General features: G+C 41.7%; 1 protein-coding gene across 7 annotated transcripts in view; it reads right to left on the bottom strand.

The window, feature by feature from the left end:
* LOC116847478 (insulin-like growth factor 2 mRNA-binding protein 1) overlaps nucleotides 1-27948 on the bottom strand; it is a 147957-nt gene that overhangs the window by 22504 nt on the left and 97505 nt on the right. For 2 of the 7 annotated variants that reach the window (XM_032822522.1, XM_032822521.1), the window contains exons 1-2: nucleotides 23458-23619; nucleotides 20215-20637 (exon numbers count right to left, since the gene is read on the bottom strand). The exons of the other annotated variants lie outside the window; for them this stretch is intronic. In XM_032822522.1, coding sequence (XP_032678413.1) covers nucleotides 20215-20459 — 245 coding nt within the window. In that variant the 5' untranslated portion in view covers nucleotides 20460-20637; nucleotides 23458-23619. Of the gene's footprint in view, nucleotides 1-20214; nucleotides 20638-23457; nucleotides 23620-27948 lie in introns of those variants that run through there. 7 annotated transcript variants of the gene reach the window in all.

Raw genomic sequence — 27948 nt, forward strand, 5'->3', positions numbered from 1 at the left:
ATCGGTTTGCAGATACTCGTGGTTATATTATATGGTTATATTATTATCTCTTCCAAATTGCTCTAGTTTCGCTCTACGAATGCGGACTGGAAATTAACTGAGGTCACATTGAGATTCGCAACGTCAAAACGATCCTTGAAGCTCACTCGCGAGTGAGAGAATACAGAGCGACAGTTTTCACCTATTAATTAATATTTACAAAAATGTAAATTATGTAATTGTTTATGTAATATACAAAACTTACACAGAAATGCATGTATAGATGTATTTATCCAATTATATTTCAAAATTCCCTTCTTCTCACGAAAAATTTCAAAATTTGAAAAAAATTTGAAATTTGGTGATCTGTGATGAGACAAATCGGTTTTGCGAGCATTCATGGTTGCGTATCTCTTCCAAATTGCTTTAGTTTCGTTCTATGAACGCGGACTGAAAATTAGCTGAGCTCACGTTGAGATTCGCAACGCCTGAACGACCCTTGGAGCTCATTCGTGGGAGGACAGGAGGGTCAAATATTGCGTTTCGACGTGAAGCTTCTCGTGTGTAGGTAGGTACGTACCTGCGCGACCGCGTGGCACGTGCGCTGCTTTCCAGTTACGCCTGCGTGTGCATGACACGCACGCACGCACGCACGCACGAACGGACGTATGTACGAACGCACGTGCGCACACCAACACGTCGTCGGCCGCGACGCCGTGTTGCTGCAACCGGAAGTGACATCCTCGACCGTTTTCAACGCGGCGATGGTCGAGATAATTCGAACAAGACGATAAGATAAGGAGATCTGCCAGAAAAAAATGACAGAACTGAAAAATTTCTCCCGTTAGAGCAAGACGGCAAGTTGGGAATTGAGTCACAAAAGCTCCAAAGTACGGAAAAATAAAGATAACAGAGATAAAGTAATCTCACAAAGATTTCAAAGTCATTCTAATCAAAGAGAGACAGAGAGACAGAGAGAGAGAGAGAGAGAGAGAGAGAGAGAGAGAGAGAGAGAGAGAAAGAGAGAGAGAGAGAGAGAGAGAGAGAAAGAAAGAAAGAGAGAGAATAATTATTCTACGAACATAACATTATTTTGTGGTCATTTTGATTACGGCATAACTTTCCTAAAATATGATGTTTTGAAAATCAACTATGATGCAATAGTATGCGATGATGATTCATGTGAATTTGAGTAATTAATAAAGGAAATTTTTTAAGAGAACACGTGTTACGATGTAACGTGGCGAAATACGTGGCGAGTCACGTGGCGGATTGATCAGCCAGTAAGACGATTGTGAGTCAAAGCAGTCGAAGTTTTCCCAGTATCGAAACGGTGACGTAAACGGAGGTGCCTTTGTGCATTTTGTACGCGGCCGGCGACACAGTATCGTCGTATCGATACGTGGGAACGCACGGCGGCTGATCGCCGCTTCGTCGTTGCACTATCTATGGATAAGGTAGGTAGATTAGATGCGCGCAACAGGGGGTTGTTAATATTGACAGTGGCGGCCTAGCTCTAGCTGAAGCTGCTGCTAGCACCCTACTTTCCACAGTGTCGACGTTGTGTGTATCCGCTGCTGCGAGGCGAGTCGCCGCGTGCGTCAACGAGCTGCCGGTAATTTTTCCGTGATAAGCGCGCGACCGCTTACGCGTGAAAAGAGTTAATAGCTCGACGCGGGAAACCAACACGTGCGTCACACGCGTGCACACATAGCGCGACCAGATATCGGGCCAAAGTGGCCACAGCCAAGCATGATCTAATGTGAGCAGAGGAGAATGTCCATGAGTCGCCGAATGAGTGACGAAACGAAAATATTCTTGAGAACTCCGAATAATTCTGTGTGTATATGTGTGTGAGGACCACCGGGAATTATAGAAAATCCTCAAAAATCACTCAACTTGAACCCGAGATTATACCTAAAAAAATTCTCCTAAATTGTAATTTTAATTTCTAAATTCTCCTAATTTTAATCCTGGAAATTTTTAATATTTCCTAAAATTTCGTAATTTTATTTTAATGATTATTTAAATTCAAAAATCAATTTTATTTTAATGATTATTTAAATTCCTTATCCAAAAATCATGCGTTATTATGGACTTCAAATTACATCATAAAATGCTTCTAAATTTCAAGTCCTAAATTTCAGTCATTTCAATTCTTAAAATTCTTAATGCATCCTAAAATTAATTCAAAGAAAATAGAATATTTTTCTCTTGGTCGTAGAGTTAATTGTAATTTTGCAAGTATTATGTTTATAGATACTGGTGTACGCGTTTGAGACTCTCGAGAGGCTGTTTGGAAATGGATATTAATTTCCAAGAAATTCTTCGATCGTGTCTACCGTACGAAAATAGTGCGTAAAAAATTTGAAGTCGAAGTGACGATGGCGCGTTATCAGAGGGTGAATGTAGACTGTGTGTTTTTCTAGATACGATTATTCTCGAGGGGGAAATTAATATTTTTCCCCAGAACATCAGAGTCACATTGTCGAGAACGAAGTTATTAATGGATAGTCGGCATTAGAGAATTGGCTATCTCGTGATGCACGTGTATTTTCGCGCGCGCCCAACAGTGCACTTCGCAGTCTTTGCTCCCTCCCAACGTGGCTTGCTCGTCTCGATGAATGAACGTCCTCGTCCAAGACGGATGTTTTCGCGATTCGCTGAGTCGGGCCGTTATGTAGGAGGATCTCGATGCAAATACGGCGGTGAAGACTTTGGAGCAAGAGTAATATATAAAAGTGCATTTTGCGACACATACACACACACACACACGCGCGCGCGCGAAAGAAATGTTACAAATGACTAATTAAAAAAAATTATACAAGTTATCGATCAGAGTCGAGCTTTCCTCGTGTTCTTTTGCATATTAATCTCATTAACCTTTAGACCTATAAAGCCACTTTTGTGGCTTTCCCAGCAGTCTAAAGGTTAAAAGAAAAATATCTTTTTATTTGAGACATTAAGGCCCTTATTAATAGTAATTACTTGAAACTTGTCCTACGTAAGATATTACGTAGATCTGATTTTAGAGTTAGATAAAAGTTTTTAAATTATATAATGTATGAGACATTACATTTGCAACCGCGATTCAGTTGAAAAAGTTACCTCTAACTTTAAAGCCTGATCTACAATATGCTCTTTGCATTCTGTTTCTTGTCTTCTGCCTTTTTCTGGCTTAAAGTTTAAGGTTTGAGTCAGAAAGAGATAAAGAGAAAGAAGCAGGAAGCAAAGAGCATATTGTAGATCAGGCTTAAGAGCCGTATTAATAGTCGTTATTTGAAACTTGTTTCAGCTATGATACTCAAATTTGAATTTAAAGTTAGTTGCGAATCCCTCAGCTGAATCGCGATTGCAAATGCAACATCGCACATATTGTGTGGTTCAAGAAATTTAAATCCGACTCTAAATTCGTGTCTAAGTATCTCACATGGGATAAGTTTCAAATAATGACTATTAATACGGGCCTGAATTAAAATCTGAATGTCTCATCTGAAGCAAGTTTCAAATAACGACTATTAATACGGACCTAAATCATGTTAATACGGGCCTGTCTGTTTCTTACGAATCGCGATTCTCATACAACGTATTTCCGCAAAATGTCGATTTACTCCTTTTTTTTTTTTTTTTTTATAAAAGCGATCGAGCAAAAATTCTCAAAAATTCTCAAAATGCATCATTGATTTTTCACGTTCGCAGCAGCAGTAGCGACAAGAGTCGGCCGCTCGAACGTGATGACGCAACATTGTGAAACTAAGTATTGCGCGTACGCAAAACATAATCCGGTGAGATACTGTATAAACCGTGCAATTCACCGGACGCGAGATATTCAACGTTACGTAGTGTTTAATTATCGCTACTGCAAACTGTGTATTATGTACTCACGGCGGGTCCCGGGAAAAACGACAGGAGCGCGCACGTGCTCCCCATGGAACCGGCTCGGTCGAGCATTTTAATAGTTTCTGCGTGATCATGCATTGCGACGTAAAAAAAACCCATCGTTAGCGCAAACCAGATAAACGACTTTCACTCCTTGAGCGGGGAAACAGTTTTAGACGCCTCGATGCTGGCCGATTCGTACGTATCGAGATCGTGTGCGCGTTTAAAAACGCGTTTTAAAAGCGAAATATTATTTTCCAGATTGTTACGACACGTTGGCAGACTTAAAAGTTCGACAGGTCAACATTTTTGATCTTCGAATGCTCAGGCGGCTTAAACAAATCTGTTTACACATAGAAAAATACATACTGCTTTCTTAAGTGAGTGTTACTTGGTTCAAGTATTTCTTAAATTTATCATAAAAGAATTCATTATGAGCATCAAATCTATTTAGAATACATTCTGAATCCTAGTAAGCATTTTAATGAAGAATGCACTGAGAGAAAAGATCCTATCAGAAAAAGTGCGTGTTAACTAAATCTCGAATATATCGAAGTGGGTGAAGCCTCTTTTCCGCGACGCTAATTGGTCGTCTCGATCGTCTCGATTGTCTCGATCCCGCAATTGAATTCGTGCCGCTTGCAGCTGTCAGCCGCGGTGACAGATCAGGTTGTGTTGTTCGCGTCATATAAATTTGATATTTATTGTAATAGGAAATTACAATTAACATGTATGTTATATGTAACATTGTGTTTGCTGGGAATATAATTTGTAAAAACGATTATTGTAATATAAATTGTAAATAATACAACAAAAAGGCTAAAGTGACGCACGCGAAGCGCGCGCTATGTGGTGTTCTAGTATATTTAAAAAATAAAAGTGTACTTTTTCACTTGAATCTAAATTATTTTATTTAAAGAGAATAAACGATTGTTTTCATGAAAAGGTAAAGAAAATGTATATTTTTGTCTTAAGAAAATGTATGTTTTTTTTTAGTTGAGAAATATTTTATGTATTATAGAAGTAAATATGTTATTAGTTATTACTACCAAATATTTTTTTCAGATATTATCTCTGTTATCAGATTTTATCTCTGTTATTAAATAAAAACAAAAAGTTTATTACATAGAATCAAACCAATTGTTTCTTGGATCAGGCTTTATAATATTCTTGTTAAGAAGAGTAATTTTCTGAGTACACAACAGTGAACTTTTTACTAGAATTTGTATGAGTATATTTTAAGAAAATATAATATCAAGAAAATATATTATTAAAAAAATATTCCGCGTGGAAAAATATGAGTATATTTAAAAAAAATATAATATCAAGGAAATATATTATCAAGAAAATATTCCACGTGGAAGAACCACTACTTAAAAGAAGCAAGTCGAGAAGCCAACATCTAGAAAGAAGACTTCTTATAATTGCTTTCCTCAGAGACGGAATGACATTTTTTGTGTGTTGACATATAATTGTTATACAATAAACACAACTTTAGAGGTGCTAGTTTACTAAAATACTCCAGCTATTTCGCGACTTTTAAATTCAGATTGCATGACCTATGATAAATCTTTAATTGTTAGTTCTGCTATATTATCGATTGCAACGAATGTTCAACGTCTATAAATGAGGAAGAAACAATTTATCTCTCGATTTACAAGAGAAACTGTCCCCGCAGGACTGATGTATAAACAATGGACGTAATAATCGGCAAGAACAACAGGACAAATCTTACGAATGGAGTGCCTGAGGCCCATCGCGCACGCAAACGCATCGATGCACCGATGGCACGGGTGCATCGACACGGCTGCGGCAGGTCGTAGGAGGAAAATGACGTGCGACGCGCCGATAACACGCCATGACGTTTTCCGGAGACGAAGGAAAAGAGAGAGAGAGAAAGAGAGAAAGAGGGGAGAGAGAGAAAGCCCGGGAACGCGGTAAGAATTTCTTAGAGAGAAAGAGAGAGAAAGAGAGAAAGAGGGGAGAGAGAGAAAGCCCGGGAACGCGGTAAGAATTTCTTAGAGAGAAAGAGAGAGAAAGAGAGATAACGAGTAACGACGATCTTATCACGCGGAAGCAGAAATTGCGTGATGTTCGTGGCGCGTAATCGCGCTTACCTAAAGAGCGACGTATTTTACATCACAATCATCGAACGATCGCTTGGCTATCGCTTTGCAATTATGACGTATTAACGCAATGCTACGCAATAATTTAATTTATCCCTCGCGCGGGAGCGGGAGGAAGAGAGAAAAGACGGCAGCGGATTGTACGTTACCGCAGATAGTGAGTATATAACGCGGTGGCGCATGCAGCGCGATGCAATTTGCATGGAAAAATACCGGATCTTCGATTAAAAGTGGGTATATACGGTCGAGGCGTTTATAGGTTTCCCTTCGCTATAAGTAGGAGCTAATAACGTGTCGTCGTTGTCGTCGTCCGCAGAAGTCGCGGTATACCTGTCCGCCCGAGTCGAACTTTTCATTCCACTTTCGACATCAATATTTAATCTAACGCCTACTTTGACACTCTGAAGCTCATATCAATCTATTTTGATTCTATACGGTGAGAATATTGTGGTTCCTTTTCATATAAATTCTTCTCAACTTTACTATGTTTTCGGTGGTACGGAAATAGACGGTCAGTAACGACGGTCTATCTTGCTCAGGAACGAAGTAAATTTTGCTAGAAATATAGCAGATTTTTGTAATATAAGGCCGGTAAAAGCCGCGCGCTAGATATTAGTGCGAACAATGAAATCACGGGAGAGAATAATTTTTTTGGCAGCGTCAGAGGAACGCAAGGCGCAGAATATTTTTCGATCTATCGTATGCGGCAAATCAAACCATCCACTTGACCCTGAATCCCAATTATTATATTTTAATTAATGCCCTCCTCACTTTAAAGTCCCAATTGCGCGTTTATTTTGATTCTTAAGGTTGCGAAAAATTATTGGCCTTATATTACTCTTGATTTGTACTCTAAATAGATGTTTGATGTATCATTTAACGAATTTTTTTATCGTTTTTAGTTCCTAAAATATAAGTAATACATATGAGATGAAAGAGATGAAGTCAATTGCAACAGAATGTTAATTTATTTCTCGGTCACAAAATTCTATTGTAACTTTTACTATAAAGCTCTCTCCGTATATTTAATCTACTAACATTACTCTTAGAACCTAGAAGTGACGTTTTGTGGGTTTCTCACCATTTAGAAGCGTTAAGTAGAGTTTCAGTTTCCAGTTGTATTGAATATACCCTGATTCTTCAGGGCATAGGAAAGTTCAGGTCGAAAATATAGGACTAAAGTCGGGTTTCGACTCGCGCGCTGTGCCGATTAAAAGGTGACAAATAAAAAGGAAGAAAAAAATGAATGAAAATCGAAAGCGAATGAAGGAGAGCGAAATGCGGACTGTCCAATGATGTAACAATAGCAGGAAGCGACGACGTGTGTGCCGTGGTAATGCTCTTACAGAATAGTAACGCAAGCGCCTGGTAATCCACAAACGAGTCGGCCGTCGAGTTTCTCCGTTAATAACGCGCCGGCTAATCTACCGATATGCGCGAGTGTGCGGCGGCATTAATCTATCGATATGTCCGGGGTTTACATTAAGGGACCGGTGAGTAATGGCGTCTGAATGTTTGCTCGCGGCGAACTCTCTTACGAAACGTACCTCGTTTCGCGCATACGCGAGTATTTCGAACGCGCCGGCTGGCTGTCTCTCCCGATATGTGCCTTCGACTCGAAATAGTCTGGGACTAACGACGTGGTGCGGCGGCTCGCAGTGCAGCGAGCGACGACATTCGTCGAGTCATCGACGGAGGATCATCAGAGGAGTGATTTTCGCGCTCGGATGCTTTCGCGACTTTCGGTCGACACTCGGCGCGTCGCCGGGCGAACGTCATCGCGTGCTGGCTACCGCGCGGTGTCAGCGACCGACGTCATTGGGAATGCACTGAGCGATGACGACGGTGGGCGTATTGGAAACGGTGACTCAGCATCGGAATTATTAACGGGTGCCTCGTAGTACCTACGTTCATTCAACAGCGCCGCCGTAAATCCGCCGCGAACGCTCCTGCAAGGACTTCTCGATGCTGAGAGGAGGAGAGAGAGAAAGAGAGAGATACATGTACCTATGTGGGCTGCGCTCATGAGACGGATTATGAGACGTCAGATTTTAACACCACGGCATAGGCACACGACATCTGTGTCGCTTTACAAACGTTCGGGCGAATTTATCGAAGAACTTCGTCAGGTGAGACGCGGTGGACGCGATTATTGGAGCAAGGTCGGGGGAATCTGGAGAAATTTCCAGCATTTCCCGTCGACCACAGTACTCAAAGTCCGGACAGATCAATGATTGCAAATGATAATTGAGCTAAATGCCGTTTACATCGGATTGGTGGAAAAGAATGGTCGTGTTTGTCAAGTGAATCAAAGAACGAAATTATATATCTAATTTAAAATTGAGAAGTTTTACTATTTGTAAAGATTACATCCTTGACTGATTAGGATGCATTTATATTTAGAATGAAAAAATATATGTATAAATGAAATAAAATAGAATTATCAATTATATATATATATATATTTTTTTTTTTGCTGAAAATGATGTTATGTAAATCTGGCAGCAACTTTTAGTAAACTTGTTGCTGCATAAATACAACAAAAATTTACATTGCATTATGATGCAAATTTAATGATAAATTTAATAGAGCATATTTGCAGACATAATGAAATAAATATTTATTAAGATAAATAATTCATAAACATAATGAAAAAAGTTGCAGGGTTTCTTTCTCTCTGTTGTCTCGCGTTGTGTATGATGATAAAAGTTTATCTACCTGAATCTATTTGAGAATATCCAAGCTTTCTACTAGGAGATTTAACAGAAAAGTGAGAAATCTTTAGCACCAATAATCTTTGACATCAGATAAATCATGATTATCACGACGTGAGAGAATCGATGACAGGAAATTAATAATTTTTTAAATTAGACTTATGAAGCGAATATATATTGTATTAAATTAATTATCATTATATCACACATTACACATGACGTCGTTTTGAACAAATTTTGATCGTTTTTCTCATATTTCTATTTCGTCATTCTATGTCAAGATAAATACGAGTGCCACATGAACTATTCGCAAAGGACGCAACCTTTGCAAATTAATCAGTAAAGTCGCTGCCAAATTACATACACCTGTCTATCTACCCGGCTCTCCCGCAAGATCGCAATGCTTTTTGGCACCATTGAACTCCGTTTCGTGCATCTGGCTCGTAAATATCAACTAATTGTAAAATATGGCTTCCTCTCTCTCCCATTTCGAATTACAGAATCATACTATTCCTATCGAGAGAATAGAGATAGATAGATAGATTGATAGATAGATAGAGAGAAAGAGAGAGAAAGAGAGAAACGAATTCCAAGCCGTGCTGTAAAACTTCGTCCTGCACCAGTCGGGCGATTTCGATGTGTATAGCACGATAACAATTTGCGCGGTAACAGATAAATGGAGTAGCGCCAGTTTCCTTTAACGGCATGCGTCGACAAATGTCAAAGTGTAAACACAAGTTAATTGCGGTTTATAGCTACATCACCTTCAACCGCGCGTATTTTGTCTCAGACCTCTCCCTTTCTCTCTCTGTCGACACGATGGCGACACACACGCGCGCACATTGGCGGCTCATCATCACATCGCATCACAATCGCGGCTTTCTTATGAAAGATTCTGTGTGTGCTCTATTTCGAGAGGGGTTGGGGGAATATCGAATGTGGCTATTTGCGCTCGATATCGCGCGTTACGGTCCGGTCGCGCGACCGGACGGCAAGAAAACGATCGATACGACAGGTATATCACACAGCAGACGTGTGTATACCTCTGTGTGTGTTTGTGTGTGTGTGTGTGTATGTGTATAGATATATATATATATATATTAAACGGTCAGGTATAACGACCCGGCCTCGTGTTCGATCGCGCGAAACGCCGTTTCGACGCCGATAAACCTCGCTCTTTCTCTCTCTTTCTCTCTGTGTGTGTGTATCGCTTTCCCTCTCTCTCTACCTCTATCCCACCATCCTTTCTCGCCGCGGCGCTTTCTTCCTTTTTGAGAGCTTCCGTGAGAAGACGGCGGATGGCCACATTCAGGCGATTCAGGTGTGTTAAGCCCCGTCGTCTATATATAGTCAGTGGCACAAGAGCGTGTTTGCAATAATTCAAACAGTAGATACCTAGCATATAATATTTTTGTGTTTCAAGGTTCGTAATATATAAAGTTAAAATGTATTGAAAACTAAATTTCAAACTCGTTCATGCTTACACGATAATCGTGCGTAAACGTCTCGAAATACAGAAGCTAAAATGCACGAAATGAAAACGTGAGAAATACGTCGTTACATAAGTTTGTCCTCGCAACTCCCGACGCCAAACTCATTGGAAAAATATAAACAACCGTATTGATATAATTTCGGAAAAACAGATTTTTACTTTGAAACAGCTGTCGTATCAGCTTCGCACATGGTAGTCGTTAACAGGGACGTTAGAGGAAAATTTTATTCAGAATATGTCTCCATGCCGCCGAAGCTTACTCGATAGTAGAGAGGTAAACGCATTTTAGTGCATATAACATACCTTAAGATTGTACTCATTATTTTGTAAAAAACTGTACGTTCTAGGAAAAACAGCTAACACGCTTTTGTGCCACTGATTATAACTCGCAGAACGCGAGACATAGATCGCAAATGCAGACGCAAGATGACGTATCGGCTCGCGCAAGTCCGGAATTCCTCAAGGAAGTCTGGACGACGTTTGATTTTGGATCGAAAATGACGCGTTCGCATTTATTTCACTAAAGGTGATTACTCGGCTCGCGCGACGCGAGCTTAACTTAAAATAAAGTTTCTTACGTTCGTTTGAAATACTATTGACAAGAATAGATCCTTTAATCTCGAAGAAATTAATTTCTCCCATATCTCTCATCATAAAATAGGCGCTCTCACATTCTCGCGCGAGTTGATTAAACTCGAATTCTCTGCGTTGTTCCTGCTTGCCTAATCACAGGAGAAAAGATTTCGAGGAGAGCGTCAAGTCTTCGTGATCAAAACAAACCGAAGCTATTTTGTGAATAGTAAGTTTGGCTGTTATATTGATGAGTGCATGTGTGTATTGCACGTCTCAGAGAACATGCCAATTAATTACGTCGGCATACCACAATGAAAAGTGATTTCGAAGGAATCGACGGACAACGAATGCAACTCTAGAGACTTTTCCGTAAAAGAAATCATCCATCTTTATGATGGAAGATTTATTTCACAAATATCGAAAAAATTAGTTTCTTAGGAATTCAGAGATCTACTTTTGCATGCTGCGTACCACCATTTCTGCGTTCGATGTAGACGCTAGTCTCGCGACGTGATTCGCAAACTGAGAGTGCGTTTCGCGTGTCCTGCGCGAGCCTATGTCCTGCGTGCAGCGAGCTACGATATCAAACCAAACGACGGAGAAAAAGTCGCGGGACTTTTCCCCTCGAAATTACACAACTCCGACCTCGCGCGCGACCCAGCGCGAGCCTCGCGGCTGATTAAAAGGTAGTTAACGCACGGAACGACCGTCTGGCTGGCTGGCTGCTTGATGCCGGAATCCTAGTTCCGCGTTCGCCGCATTATGCCACGACCGGCCTCGATGTGGAGGCCGCTTAAACGGTCGCCTCTTTATTTTTAACTTTGCATCCAGAGTTGCGCGCAGAGAGCGCCGTGCAGCCGGCGCGCACGAGACAAAAGCGCGCGTTTATTTGAGTTCAATAGTATCGAGCTGTCGTGCAGCGCGTGGCCGGTATCGAATCCTCGGACCCGGTCGCCCGGTTTCACCGGAAAGCCTGACCTGATTGCGTTGAAACTTCGGGACGCCCGTCGCGCGCAATCCTTTCGCCCGTGCGCCGCGTCTTTTTCTTCCTCATTCACAATGCGCGAACGCGCGTTCCCACCGAGTATCGCTCGAGTGTTGTATTGTCGGCCTGTCGACGTGTTACCTCTAATGTAAGTCTCGATTTGAGCACCCATCGACGTTCCCTCCTCGCTGAAGCGCGCTTTGCAGAATTACTACACTCAAACAAAAATGTTTCGCTGGTCCAGATAGAATTTCCAGTGTCAGAGATGATGAAATTCACTGCTTCCCCGTACATTCGCTGGAAAATTGGTACGCAGAATTCACAGCATTCTAGCAACATCCGCGAGCAAATTTAGGTGGGTGTAAAGGATCACACATCCGTTTGTCTCTTTCGTCGCTGGTCTCCTTTGTCTACTATAATCGCATTTGTAAGAAATATGACTGGGATCCTTGATATCTGGATAGGCGCCACAAGGAGATTCTCTTGCCAACTTTCACGAATAGTTCAGAGAGAAATTCTGCGCCTGTCATCTATATCGATCAAGTACAGAACAATATATGTACCGAGAAAAATCCCTCGGTTATCAGAACACAGGTTTGCTGCTTGATGATCGTCAGGAAAACAGATCGAACAGTTTCCGTTGCGAGTCGGTTCTTTCATCATTTGCCATTTCAACAAATGTACATTGCCTGAGATACAAGTCACATTTGTTCTCGTCTATTTGGGTTAAGTTAATTAGGTCTCCATTACAGAAGTGCTGCTTACAGCAGCAAATTGAAAGTAATCATTCGTCCCTTCTACGGGATTATTTGCTGCCTCATTAACCAACCATTTGTTGTGGGCACTGGTATTTTGTCAAATTAGCTCTTTTCTTCTCAATGTACGATATCGTAGTGTTTGCTAGTCGTTCAAACATCTCAGCTAATTTCTCGTATCTAAATAACGACTGCAAGACCATTCTTTTCCAAGAGTCTACTATCGTCTTGGATTCTTTCTCTATGCGAATTTCCTCTAAGAATTCTCGATAGAAATGTTTATATCAGGAATTACGCATTCTTATGCCACAAGAATACTTTGCCTCAAGTCAACCGATTGCTATGCGACAGGCGCCGCGTTTTCGCCGGCACCCTCGTGGTGCCTACAATTGCGCGGCAAAGCAAGCTCGCGAGAGGTCCCTTTAATAAATAAAGACGCGGCATCGCGAGGGGTTAATTCTCGCGCACATCTCACGCATGACGCTTGACAAGACGATCGATTCGAGTCCCCAAGTGTCGCGGGTTGATGTTCGCTAATTGTTCGCGTTGCACCCGGAAAATAACCACAGCGAGTGGCTTCACGACAATCTCTCTGCGCGCGCTAACTCTTGTCTCTTTCTCTTTCTACCGCTATCTTTAAATTATTCGCGCGAATCCCACTGAAAAGCCGGCGACGCGTACACGCACCCTCGCGCGCTCTGTGCGATCGATAATCAGCCGAGAGACGAGCGACTGGAAAAAGATCGCATTTTGCAAACGCGCCTCATGTGTCGCGTAATTAAGAGAGAGAAAAAAAAACAGAGAAGAGGACGCAAAAGAAGCGAAAAGATCCCCATCGGTGATCCACTTTCGACGATAAAAGCGTCGCGCGCTGTTCATTTTGCGAGCGAGCGAGCGCGCACGCGGTCGTTATCGCCTTCTCGCAATCCACCATTTCTTCTTCGCCACCGCGTGCAAGAAAAATTGCCCTTCTGAGAGAGAGAGAGAGAGAGAGAGAGAGAGAGAGAGAGAGAGAGAGAGGGGGGGAGAGAGAGAGACAGAGAGAGAGAAAGAGGGTCATAGAGCTGGTGGCCAACGATATTAAGCGGCAAGTAGCACGCTTTTACGTTAACAAGCCGCGTGGATAGCGAGAACGAGAGGAAGCGCATCGATTATATTTGCGAGATCACGGCTGCGCCGCCGCGCGCCGGGGGTGTGCGCCGATTATGTCACGGCGATTAGGCGCGTATCAAAAACACGCCGCGGCCTCTCCTGTTGAGCCCTACCCCCGCCCCTTCCGCCCCCTCTGCCGTGTTGCTCTTTGGATGTTTATTATGTTGCAGTTATATTCACACGATAGCGGTCGCTTTTTAACGTACATACAAAATGAGATTATATGGAACGAAGATAAATTACTCCTCAGTCAAGATGAATATAATTAAATTAGCATATTTTCTCTTAGAATATTACAATATTCTTAGAATATTATAATATTCTTGATTATACCATTAGTCTGCAATCAAAACGAATATAGATAAATTAAATCAAATTAACTTAATTATTTTCTCATATATAAGCAAGAATATCAACATTGTTGGTTATATTTGAAGAAATGATTGTGTAATAATTTGACTATATTCGTCTTGACTGTAGATTAATAATATAGAACTAAGAGTACATTAATATTATAATATTTTCTATGAGAAAATAATTGTGTTAATTTGATTACATTCGTCTTGACTGCAGACTAATTTTGTCCTCGTTCAACGCCATATAATCTGATTACACTTATTTTAAAAATGTCAACAATAAAGATATTCTTCAAACAAGAACATTCTTTTTTTCTGTGTACACATGCCCGCTAATTTATGTCCCAGCCGGCTTATGTGCTCGCCGTCGTCGTCGTCGTCGTTGGTACACGGTGTAACATGCCACGGGAGAGGTGATCGGCGAATTTTTTTTCAACACAACGCGATTACCGTTAAAAACATGGTCTGAACGCCGGCGTGAAGTTGGCGGTGGAGGTGTTTGAGAGCGGCCCCGGAGCACCGTTGTGATTTACCGTCGCTCTAACTATTTCCTCACTCGTCGTGATGAATTCGCGCGTTTATCTTATCGCACGATTATTTGTCGATCGTCGAGCGCGTGTAGTTTTGCCTCAAGGTTAATCTCCTCCTCTTGTGCTCTTCTTACGCCGTCCCGCGACTTTACTGTATTCTTGCCGATCCGGTAATCGTCTACATGCGTCTGGATGACTTTATACTTTTTACTTGGGTTTAGTTAAATTATCTCTAGTAACAGATGTAACTTGCACTTCCTATCGCTTAATCGATAGCGATGGGAAGTGCAAGTTACATCTGTTACGAGAGATAATTTAAATCGGGCTGACCAGAAGCTTTTGAGTCTATTCTTCCTTCTAAAAGGAATAACAATAATAATCCCGACACACTCATTTTATGCGCTTGAGTGACGCCGTACGCGTCTATTTAAATAAAAAAGTTGGTTTAAATTTTATTAAATCACCCGGATGTGTACGCGAATTTGCCAGCAACTTTGTTAGTTTGCTTATAAAAATATCATTGGTGAGTGGTTCATACTGATACTTGTCGCACACACTGAAAAAAAGACTTGGTTGATAAAATTAAAATTTGTTTAAAATGGGATCAAATATTTGATTAAGTACAACTAGAAAATTTAATTGCCACTATTTTACTTTGCTTAGTGACTAAGTAAATGTACTGAGAAAGTAAGGCGAAATAGCGGCAATTAAATTTTTTGACTGTAATTATCAAATATTTGGTTGATCTCATTTTAACTAATTTTAATTTTTGTTTCGTTAACCAAGTCCTTTTTTCAGCACAGAATTGTCACGAGTACTTATATTCATTTTTCCAAGCCTAAAACTCTGTTCCATTTACGTCCTCAAACGTTAATGGAATCTTAGCCTGTTTTTAATTCTTTGCCTAAGACAGTTTAAAAACTCAGATTAAGATCCCATCGGCGTTGGTGAAATCAGACACAAGACTGAAATTTCGTGGGTTCTTAGAATTTCGTAGCAGATTCGTTGTCTCACGCTTTATCAATATTATCGTACTGCGAATTACGCGACGTAAAAGGATGCCCCGATTTGCGTCTCTCGACACTCTCAAAATTCCACCCAGATCACCGGTCCTCTTTCCCAAAGGTAAGAACGTTGCGAACTGCAATACGACACGATTCGCGATTGACATGCGCGTCACTTCCGCGTTTATAGAGAGATCGAATCGTCGACGAATGCGAATTGACGGTTTCGCGATCGGATCACCGCGGGGAAACGCGGGCGATGTGTGATCGCTGGGCTATCCCGGCAGGTCGAAATTCACAATGAGCCGCGTACATCTGCGACGCATTGCTCGCGAGAGCTCGAGATATTTCTGCCGCGAATTACCAGTGCGCGACTGTAGACCTTATTATACATAGACCGCCGCGCGTTACCTATCTACGTCCGGCGCGAGTGCAGCGAGTGCAGCCAAGACGTGTCTCTGGCTCGGAGCGGTTGCGTCGTGCATGCGCATTGCATAAGAGAAAGGGAGAGAGAGAGGAAGGATGGAGCAGTTTTTCAGAATGAGATTCAAGACCGAGTTCGATCAAGCAATCACGATCTCGCGATCATCCTTGAGATCAATATCGAGCATTAATTCAATATTGCACAAGTGCATTGAAAATAAAATATATTTATTTGATGGGCACTAATGACACATTAACTAAAATCTAAATTCTGTTATTAAAATAGGATAAATAATGCTTTCATGAAAAGCTAAAATTTTAAGAAAATGTATATTTTCTTATTTGAGAAATATTTTATATTAGTACAAGTAAACGTGTTATTAATAATAAATTTACTATATTTTTAGATATCTTTTCTGTCAGTATACTTTTATGAGGATTAGTTGATTTTGATTAATTATCTGTAAATGTGATTAATTTGATTAATTATAGTAAAACTTTAATCGATTAATGCTCCTAACACACTGCTCGAGAGATTGCAATTGTACAAAAAGCAATTATCGCAGGAGCGTGTCAAGGTTGTCAGAAATCAATTATTATTAGTCATTATTATGTAAGCGTGTGCACACAGTTACGGCGAATGAATGTCTCTTTGCGCGCGCGCACACATGCGACCGTCTACAACGGCGTGTCGTCTAAGGGAGAATTTACATCTTAGCAGAAAATCAGAAAGTCAGAGATCAATCAAAACTAGTGGTTCATTGATGGTCGACAGTTTTTGTCTTTCTGCTTTTACATTGTTTACTGCTTTGTACACTGAAAAAAAGATTTTGTTAAAGAAACGAAATTTGGTATAACATACTAAAATTTGATTAACCTTTTAACGGCGGGAATGAATTTCAATTGAAATCGACTTTTTATTTTACGCGAAATTTAGCTATAAATGTAATGAATTTCTTATGTCGCCAACTCGATTGCTGATCGATATATCGACCACTCCCGCCGTTAAAAGGTTAAAATAGAACCAATCAAATAATTTCTTCAATGTGCAAATTCTCCTTAGCATTCGGCGCCTACGTTGAATGCGCTCTCTCACTCTCTTTTCTCTCTCTCTCTCTCTCTCTCTCTCTCGCATCCGTCGCAGGTGTGATTAGCGTCGACCGGCTAAATGTCGAAACGGTGTGCGAAGCCAGCCGCGACGAATTACGCTGAGTCACTCAAGGAGCGATCATCTCGCAAAGACGTTGGTGTTTCGCGATCGCCGATGACTCGCGCGATACCACCAGCGCCAGTTTTCCTGCGCTGTACCGTTGTTAATTATCCCGAACGTGAACAATGACGGCCGTCGCGGCGATGATTAAGAGGCGCCGCAGTCCGCGCGCGAGCCCGGCACCGTAAATGCATCTCGATGCTCGACGGTGAGATTGTGTTTTTATTTTGATACGGCGCGCCGCGCGCGATACCGTCGCGATGATATCTCGCCCGAGGCTTTCCTTCTCTCTCTCTCTCTCTCTCTCTGTCTCTCTCTCTTTCTCTTTCTCTCTCAGTGTGCGCGCGTGGAATGGCGCGCTGAGGAAAGGACTTCGAAACGAAAGTCCGATACACCGGACCCTGTAATTTGACAATTACAACCAAAAAGTTCCGCTACGTGCGTCTCACTTTATACTTTGCGACGAAACTTTGCGCACTCGACTCAAGTGAGAGAGACACAATCAAATCGTACGCACCGAATATTTTAATTGCGGACGCGAAAGTAATCAGTGTGCGCCGCGGAAGGAATACTTGGAAAATTTGTCTGCGAGATATAAAGTTTGTTTCCGCGTTTATCTCCGCGAAGTTTATCTCCGCGAAATGAAGTCGATTTCTGCGAATGAACTTTGCATTCCGCAAATAAATTTTCAATTATTCTTTCCTCAGCGTGACTTGTTGATCGATCGCGAGTACGCGGAATAGTGAGATTGTGAAACGCTCGACGGTTATCCTTGTAACGGTCGATTTACTCAGATGACGACAGAGGGGACGGGGAAGGGGAAGGGAAGGGGGAAGGGAGAGGAGGGAAAGAGAGAAGCAGAAACTCTCAAGAGTCGCGCCTCCTCCTCCTTTTCCTCCTCCTTTTCCTCCTCCGCGGCCGTTCGCGATTCCCGCGGCCGATGGATCTTCTCGTCCGCGGAATTGCTGAGCCTCGACACCTCGATCAAACGCAACAAGTGTCTCGCGAAATCATTTGAAAAGCGGGCAGCGCGGACCACCAGCCGGCTGGCCGATGTGAATCATCGAGTTCAACGGATCGTTACGTATTCCGCACAATGTGCCCGTACCGCAACCCGGATGCGCTTTATTTATTTTCCGAGCTCCGTTTCGAATGGAGCGCAGAGCTGCTCGCATTCGACGGCGTTTATTAATCGCCGCGGAGATAAACAGGATGCATTGCATGAGAGACATTGTCCCGAAATTTGACATACGCGAGACAACGTTGCATGACAACGTCATACGAAGTCGACACGAAGTATTCGCGGGAATAGAAAAAAAAAGGTTCTTCTTTATTCTGTCTCTCCGCGCGCGATTAAAAAATGTCCACATATCGAGTAATACCTTTCACGTTAAATAAAACATCGTAAAAAGACTCCTAAATTTGTTTCTGCTCATTACCACTATTATTATACTGATACTGTAAGGATACGTTACTATCTTTTATTACTATTTTTTAGTAATATATTATCGCTATAAAACATATCTGCAGTTCTATTGAGAAATATAATATAATAACTACTCTAGTCTTTATTACTATTTCAATTATTAATTTAGATATTGAAAAGTATCAATCCTCCCCCTTATACTTCTGTACCGTAAATAAACAATATCATTCCTTGTAATGATATGTAATATCATCATAATAAAAAGAATCTCTCTACGGTACTGAAAAATCTCAAAAACGATGTTTCTCTGACAAATTCTCAGAAATTTAAATATGGTAAAAAATATCATATCAAGCGAATCATATCAGCAAGACACTTCACAAACCGAGCCGGAATAAAACGAAAGCAGCTGTCTCGTAACGACGATTTGTGTCTCGTAAAAACGACACACAAATCGAGGATTCAATTTTTCATATTTGCATACCAGAGTCGGATATAAGAAGCGAACGGAACTTGCATCTCACGCGAAACGTCGCCGCCGCCGCCGCCACCATCGTCGTCGTCGTCGTCGTCCGCAAGTGAATGAACGGTTTATTTACGCGTACTCCCGTACGAGTAGCGATTATGAGACGGTCACAACGACGACGACGACGACCTAAATCCCGGATACGCGTATGTACGCCGATATCTCGGCGTTCCTCGCGCGCGCGGGGATGGCAGCGGCGCGATCGCACTACGTGTATGCATCGGCGTCGTCGGTGGCGAACGTCGACCGGCGTTTTGCATAACTCTTTGCATAACGTTATCGGGCGCGGCGCAGTCTACGCGGTTTCCGGTCCGCGGCTCGATTAAAAGCGAGACCGCGAGAGAGCGCGAGAAATTCCCCCCGACACACCGACCGCGGGAATTCGCGACGAATTCAAATCCGTCAAAATGCAATCTGTGCGAAATGCACTTAAAAGAGTGAGAGTGAGAATGTATGTGTGAGAATGAGAGATATTCAGAGTATAAGTGTCTGGATAAACGAGGTCTTTCAAATTAAGTCCTTCTCAGATTGCAATTAAAATCAATAAGATTTTAATTGAAGCACAATGTTCGCAGAGATTTACTCTCCAAGATCCGAATTGTGTGTCTATTTTCGGTCTATTTCTTTACCTTGGAAAAGCGGCCACGCGAGACAATTTGAGATCAACGGCCCGAGTTCTAGATTATTAATAATCTTTTATTCTTAAGAATTAATTTTAGTTTGCTGATATTTTTTTCACATCGAGCCGTGCCCGAGTCGAAATTTTGGCCCTATGTTAAACCTTGAATCCTACAACGCAGTAAGAGCTAAGTTAGCAAAGTAGGTTAATGATGTTTTAATAACACAATTTATTCCTACTTTGACTCTGATGATGTCTGGAATTTCTTTTTCCACTTTTTTTAGCGTCAAAATAGGTTAAAATAATGAGGCTGAAAGTGGGATCAAAATTTCGACTCGCATAAGTTAAATAGGATCAAAAGAGATTGATTTAGGTGTATCATTATGTAGAGTATCAAAATAAATGTTAAATGGAATAGTGAGGCTGAAAGTAGGATCAAAATTTTCGACTCGGGTGAGCACTTACAATTTCATAAGTTCCACAACGTTCCACAACGGGAAGGCGCGTCGAGACGTTAACGAGAGCGAGAGGCTAGCCGTCGTTGTCGTCGTCGTCGTCGTCGTCGTCGTCGGCGGCGGCGGCTGCTCGTAACGGGTGGTCGATCTTCCGCTCGTCTCCGCGCTCGTTAGCGATGCACACCGAAAAATAATTCTACCCTCTCGTGCGCCGCGAACTCGTATGTCGTCTCTCTTGTTTCCTCCTTCTCCCATTCACTCTCGTCGCATGTACCTCGTCGTCGTGAGTCAATTCACAAACAAAAAGCTGCGCGCCACGTGTGTTGCGCGCCGCAGTGACGCGTTCCGGGCAGCTCGCGATTACGCGAAACGCGTCGGGATTGATCCGTGAGAATGAAGATGAATCTGGATGCAGCGCGCGGGGTTCTATCCGCTGAAGAACGGAAGAGGCGGTTGGTCAGTGACGTAGTAAACGCCCAAATTATGAGAGAGAGAGAGAGGGAGAGAGAGAGAGAGTCGCGTCGTGAGAGCCACACTTGCATTTCGCAAGATACAACGTTTGTCTTACAATTTAATCAAGTTTAAATTGAATTAAGGCTCCTGGCCTCTCGCATTGTCTATCTCTTTTTAATGACGTCAGAAGCGAGAAAATGCATGCTAAAAATTCTTGCAAAATACATTGAAATAAAAATATATATCCATAAAGTAACACTTGCAATCGATTAAACAAATTTGTAAGATATTCCGTGCACTCCCCTTTTGCTCTAACAATCAATAATTTATTGTAAATTAATCTGAATAGAAATAGGCGAAGAAATAGGTTAAGAAGATGAATTGTATGTCACGTTAATTTACGACAAATTATTGATTGTTAGAGCAAAAGGGGAATGCACGGAATATCTTACAAATTTGTTTAATCGATTGCAAGTGTTACTTTATGGATATATATTTTTATTTTAACGTATTTTGCAAGAATTTTTAGCATTTTCTTGCTTCTGACGTCATAAAAAAGAGATAGACAATGTAAGGGGTCAGGAGCCTTAAATTACAATATAATTTAAACCGCGATAGACAGGTTAAATTATCGCGAGCAGCATTGTTCGTTAAATTGGAAAAGTTAAAAATTAAAGTCACAACTTTAATATTAAAGTTGAACCTTTTTAAACGAACTTTAAAATTCAATAAGCGAATCCAATTCAAGAAGGAGCCGCTGAATGATTCGCGTGTGAGATCTGCATTCATTTTTGCCTTTGCCAGTGAAATTTTTTTTCCGGAAACACATTCAGCGTCGGGCATTATAGATGGAAATCTTCCTCGACTGGAATAATCGGCTGATCGACAATCGAGATTATTCAATCGTCGTACGTATAATCACGAGTAATTCAGTCGATTATTAATTAGTATATCGCATATGTTTGACTAACAATTTCACAAATCGATAAAATTACTCGTGATTTTGCGCGTAATGGCAAATAATTTAATCGACTGATGAAATCAATTATTAAATCGGTGTCACGTCGAGGTTTGATTGACAATTCGTTTCATCAATCGACGAAATTATTTGTGACTTTATGCATGGCGATCGATCAATTTCGATGATTAATTCGCCGATCGCTCTAGTCCAAGAAAATCCTAGTCGATCAATACCCAACACTGCGTATATTTAACTCGGAAAATACCAGTAAGAGATGTCTACGGCTTGGATTAAGTCATTAGCTGAAATTTTCAAGCGAGGTATTCAGATTTGATCTCAAAGCTAGATTTTTCTAGAAATTCTTTCAAGTGATATTCAGATTGAAGTTTAGAATTAGATTTTCTTGTAATTCCTCTCAAGTGAAATATTCAGTATAATGATTTGAGTACAGAATTAAATTTTGTACGATTCAACTGAAAGTTTTTTAATTGAATCGCGATTACACATATAGACCTGTATTAATAGTCGTTATCTGAAACTTGTCTCGCGTGAAATACTCAGATCAGCGTTTAGAGTTAGATCTGAGTTTTTCAATTGCGACACGTGTTGCACATGTCATTGTATTTGCATGATAAAAACTTATATTTTTACCCTAAACTTAAATATGAATATCTCTCACTTGAGGCAAATTTCAAGCAACGTCTATATTAACACGAGTCATAATGTCGCATGTATTATATAATTCAACAGAACATTTTTTATCTCAATTCTGAACAGAAGTCTGAGTTTCTCACATGAGACGAGTCTTAAGCGACAACTATTAATACACGGACAGACGATCGTTGTCAGATCACTTGGAACAGCAAATAATTTCTGATTCTTTGCATGTGTGCTCGATGTTCATGGCGCGAACACTCGCGCGGGTTAACGACGTCGGCAAACCGCAAGGCTCGTGTGCGTCGACGAGACAGTGAGTCAGAGAAACTGTTCTCTCTTTCTCTCTTGCTCTTTCCTCTCTTCTCCCTCCCGCTCTCCCACTCCTTCTATCTCTCTCGCTCGTTGGCTACGAAATTGAACGTAAGTCGCGATTGGAGTCACGCGAGAGCGAGAACTCGTTCGCGTGGCCGTCGTTGTCGCCGTCGTCGTCCTCATCGAATCGTGACGTATCGAGCCTCGGATGCACTTCGCGGATGCGCTCCACGTCGCGCGCGACTCTCGCGACATCGACTCGCCGTGGCTCACTTGATATGCATGGTATGATAATTTCCCGCCTAAATGACTTTCCGTCGGGACGAAAGTCGCGCCACGGGGCGCGTCAAAGGATCGGCGCGCTGATTGCGAATCGAGCGATTTCGGAGCGCGCCTCCGTGATTCCCCTTCGCCGGCGTCAATCACTCCGGGACTTTTCCACGAGCTAGTTGAGTGATCGGCACGTGGCGCGGCTTCGACTCTCCGTCATCAATACGGCGACTCTCGCAATTCGCGATTCCGCGCCGTGACTCACCGGCGCCTGGCGAGTGAGGCACGCTGACGTTTCGCGTTCGCGAAGATCCCACTGTTACCGAAAAACTCGGCTCAGCTCGGCGCGGAGGCTCTCACTGGATGGGACGACTCGCCGCGGAGGAGCCCGACCGGTCGCGAGGCGCGACGACTCGCGGGAAAAGCGCGCGCTGGCGGAAATTGCGTCGGCGACGCGCGCCACGTCGCGTTGCGTCGCGGAAAAACGTCGGTCGGCTGAATTTTCCGGTCCTCCCGCTGCTCCCACGCTCTTGTCGTCGGGTCGCGGGACGACCACGTGCCCGCGAGAAACCGCGCTGCACTTCCGGATGAGGAACCTACCCCGTCGTTCTCGTCGTCCCCGGTCGCGTCTCGGCGTCCCCGCGAGAGGAAGAGGTGCTCGCGAATGTGAGCAGGCTGAGCGCGCGCGGCCCACCGGCGGACTCGTGCGCGACGAGTGCCGTTCGCGCTGATTAAAAAGTCTACGGCGCACTGCTTCGCGTCTCGCCGCGTACTGCGGCCGGCGGAGTCGCGGCCGGTCGACTCGAGCGCCTCGCATCGGTCACCCGCGCACGGAAACGCCCGAGCCGCGGCGACTCGCGTCGCGGAGCGGTGGAGGCGGCGGTCACGCGGCAGCGACGGCGAGCGTTTTTGGAGGTTAATGCTGCAATTCTAAGCAGAATCGTTAAGGGACATCTACATTGGAAGTAGTGAAAGTAGGAAATAAGAGTAAGAAATTGACCAACCATAGTCGAATGTGAGAAGAATAATCAACTATGATTGGTCAATTTCTTATTCTTACTTCCTACTTCTTACTGCTTACTTCCAATGTAGACGTCCCTTAAGTCTCGTAACTTGTTCTCGTAAAATTCGTCAGGACTTATGAGTAGATTTAAAAGTCTGTGCAATATCACATGTCGTACAATTACTCGTAAATATCTACGATTTCATGTTATTTACGATATTTACAAGTGATTGTACAACGTATGATATTGCATAGACTTGTAAATCTACTCAAGTTCTGACGAATTTTACGAGAACAAATTATGAGACTTACGATTCTGCTACAAATTGCAGCATGAGACGAGAGAGATAAGAGTGCGGCGAGGATCCTGCGCGGATTCCTCAAGGTGCCGCGTTCCACCGTGTTTTCGAAAGCTATATTCAACCCTCATGGGGTATTGGCCTGATGAAAAAGATCCGTCGTTTTCCTATTAAATTCTCATGGAAAGTTTGAGTACCCACATAGATTTCCACTGTCACACAACGTGAGATAATCGATGATGGCACCTCTACGATTCATTTAATTGCATTTCTGATAATGTATTGAATTAACTGTATTCATATTAATTAGACTTATTTCATACAGCAGTAGAAATTGTCAATATTTTTCTATGCAACAAGAAATTTACTCAAGATTATTCTCAGATTTGCATATTGCATTTCGCGTGACATTATTTTGAGCAAATTTTGATTATACTGTTCACATCTTCCTCTATTTTGTCATTCTATGGAATAAATATGAGTGTCATATAAACTGCTCATAAAGAATAAGTTGCTTTTTAGGCTGAGCTTTTTGAGGAAACATATATATAAGAAAAAGACGACAAATACATAAAGACATGCAACGTTATAATATGATGTCCAAAAACATATGTAATAAAGATTCTAATGAACAGATATTATTAAAAACTGTATAAAAAAACAATATGATCTAATAAATTTCGATAAAATTAAAAATCCTGACAAATAATCTTATAAAACCCATATAAAAACAATTATAATAAAAAGATTTTTTTAAAAAATCGTGTAAAACACAACAAACCGTGTCATATCTCAAAAGTTCACTTTGCTAAAAAATAGATTTTAAGAAAAAATTTTAACAAAAAAGTTTTATAGAAAAACATGTGATCAAGCAATGTACATTTTCTTATCTGAAAAGTATTTCATATAAGTAAATATATATTATTAGAGTACCCACATATACACCGAATATATTTTTTTTAAATATTTTTTTCTCAGTATACGATTGATTAATTCAGATTATTAATTGATTCGTTATTCTAGTCAAGGAGAATTTTATTCGACTGATACTTAACGTTGCTCGGAACTCTACATGGGAATCGGATTTAAACGGGGGCCTTAAACTTTTGTGACGTCACGGGCAAATAACGGGTCAATATCTCGTAATCGAATTTTCCGGTACCGGAAGGTCAGACTCGACCGTTTGGCTGTTTGTCTTCGGCCAACTGTCGAGGAACTGTCCTTATGTACTTACGTTTTGTCCCCGTGAAAGCACTCGAGTGATCTTGACATTTTCGAATGAAGCCCGAGTGCCCGGGAGAAGTTTAAATGACTGCCGAAAGGATACCGCTGTATTTGTCCCAAATATCCTCTCTCTCTCTCTCTTTCCCTCTTTTTCTGTTTTGTACAAACGTACTTGGCAAATCTCGGCTGCTCTCGTTCGCGAGTGATTTCGCGGCGACTGCCGATTGCTGACTTTTAACGGTGAATCCGCTCGCACTAGGTCTCATAAATCTTTATGTGTTTACGATAACGTTTACGGTTCGGTGGGACAAATTCGAGGTGATAGCAGTCCATCGCGTTTGTCCGGCTATATTTCTGCGAAATGAATTAAGTCCGCTTTCCGACGAGCTCTTCCAATCGACTGAGTATATGTACATAATTTTGCATTAGTTACCGTTCATTTCTGTTTTTCTATTCAAAATTAATTGATAATGATACGTAGATACGTAGTTTCACATCTTACTCCTATACTGTGATGTATTGCATTTTAAACAAAATACATTAATAAATCAATATTCTTTTTTTGACTAAAAAAAGCAATTGGCGAATCAATAATAAGTTTTGTGGCAAAATAGCAACATTTTTTTATACATGTTTTGATTCACTTAAACTATTGTATTTCTTTAACTCATATCAATTATATAAGTTAAAAATTTATTTACGCGAGAACACACGTCCGTCTTGTTGATATAATTAAAATTTTTGAATTTTTGTTACCGATGGGTATTCTATTCAAAAAAGATCCTTGAAAACTCCAAGTAAAAAAGATTCAAGGCTTCTGAGCGCCCAAAATTAATTTAAAGAGATTTTATTTCCTACTAGTTATGCCACTTTTTGTTAGTTGTATCTTCTCTGCCTTTTTTTAAGAATTAAGCTTGTCAATGAATACAATGAATAAGATCGAAAATGAATTGAAGAGAAATAAATTGACTATGTGCTTGACTTGTTGATTGACGATTATGAGAAACCTTAATGCCACCTACACTTTTAAAATCGTGTATAAAATTTTCATTCTTATCTCTCTCGAAATATACTTCATGTGACTTGGATCATTCTTGCATAATTACGCAATGAGAAGAAATACTTGAAAATACATTTGTGAAATATAAAGTTTGTTCCTGTGAAGTAAAATTTATTTCTGTAGAACAAACTTCTGTGAATAGACTCTCTTTTACCGTAAGTATACCATAAGTAAATTCTCGCGCATTTCTCTGTCAGCGCGACTAATTAATGCGCTACGTTGGTCAGACCCTCGTCTCTGGCTTGTTTTGACCGCTGTCGACCGACACGAGATGGACCGGCTGACAATGTTCGGTCGGCAAAACACGAGTTGTCGCGCGATCAGACAACAAGGTGCTAAAAACGCACGGTGCGGCAAAAGCTCGCGAGAGAGGACACGGACGCGATTTCGCCGTGGTGCATAATTTGCAAGGCGCGCGCGCGCGCGCGTGCATGTTGATATCGCGGCGGAGGATCGCGGCGGCGATGCGTCGCCGATAAGGGGACGCGTTTTCGCGGGTAGGGACGTCGCTTTCTGCGGACACGCGAACATTAAAATCGGCAGCGACTGCAGCGAAAAAGCAGCGCGCCTCCCGAGCATCCGAGAGCGGTAACAGCTGTTGGAGCAGCTGCCACGTGGCCGGCACGCACCGTCTATGATCGCGGAAATTCTCGGCGGCGCGCGGCGCTGTTTACAATCGATACTCCGTGCCGCGCGTTATTTTTATGTGCCGCGGAAAATACCAGCGCGGCCATGCGCACACGGACGAGCGGCGACACTTCTCAGCGCGACGCGAAAACCGGATGCTCCCGATTCGAAGTTAACGAGTTTCCGCGGATCAATCCTGCGGACGGGTAAACAGGCGATCGATCCCCGCGAGCGGGGTGTTCATTTTCGCCGGCGCGCCGTGTGACATTTCGAGCAACGAGAAATGCCGCCGGATGAGGTCAAAGTACACCGAAGAAAAATACTTGGAAACTGTGGGATATAAATTCGTGGACGGGATATATTCAGTTAATTTCTGCGAAATGGAGCTTATGTCTGTGAACATACTGTATGTCCTGTGAAACTTTCCAGCATTGTCCTCTCAGTGTATTCATGTGCATCCGGATACCTAACTACACCGAATAAAAAATAATGGAAAGTTTATTCGTGGGAGATAGAGTTTATTCATAAAAATAAGCTTTGTTTCATCGAAACGTGTCCCACAAATGAATTTCCAAATATTTTTTCTTCTCGTAATCCCCTGTTGAGTCTTACTGTTTCACTTTTTGAATATGAATATTTGAATTCCAATGTGAAATGTATATATATTGAATATATACTGTATGTAATGACAATTGAATTTAAATAAAAATAAAACATTTTTTTATAAGAATGAAAAAATAAGAATGTCCAGAATTGTCCGGGAATTACTAACTGAGAAATAATACTTAAGAAACAAATAATATTTGTTCGGGATGACCATTAATAACAGTAATTAACATAACACTTTATTCTGATATAGAATATTTTCCAAATAGGAA

This window comes from Odontomachus brunneus, unplaced genomic scaffold (genome assembly GCF_010583005.1).
Source record: "Odontomachus brunneus isolate Ranch 3 - 2012 unplaced genomic scaffold, Obru_v1 Obru_scaffold_078, whole genome shotgun sequence".
Lineage (NCBI taxonomy): Eukaryota > Metazoa > Arthropoda > Insecta > Hymenoptera > Formicidae > Odontomachus > Odontomachus brunneus.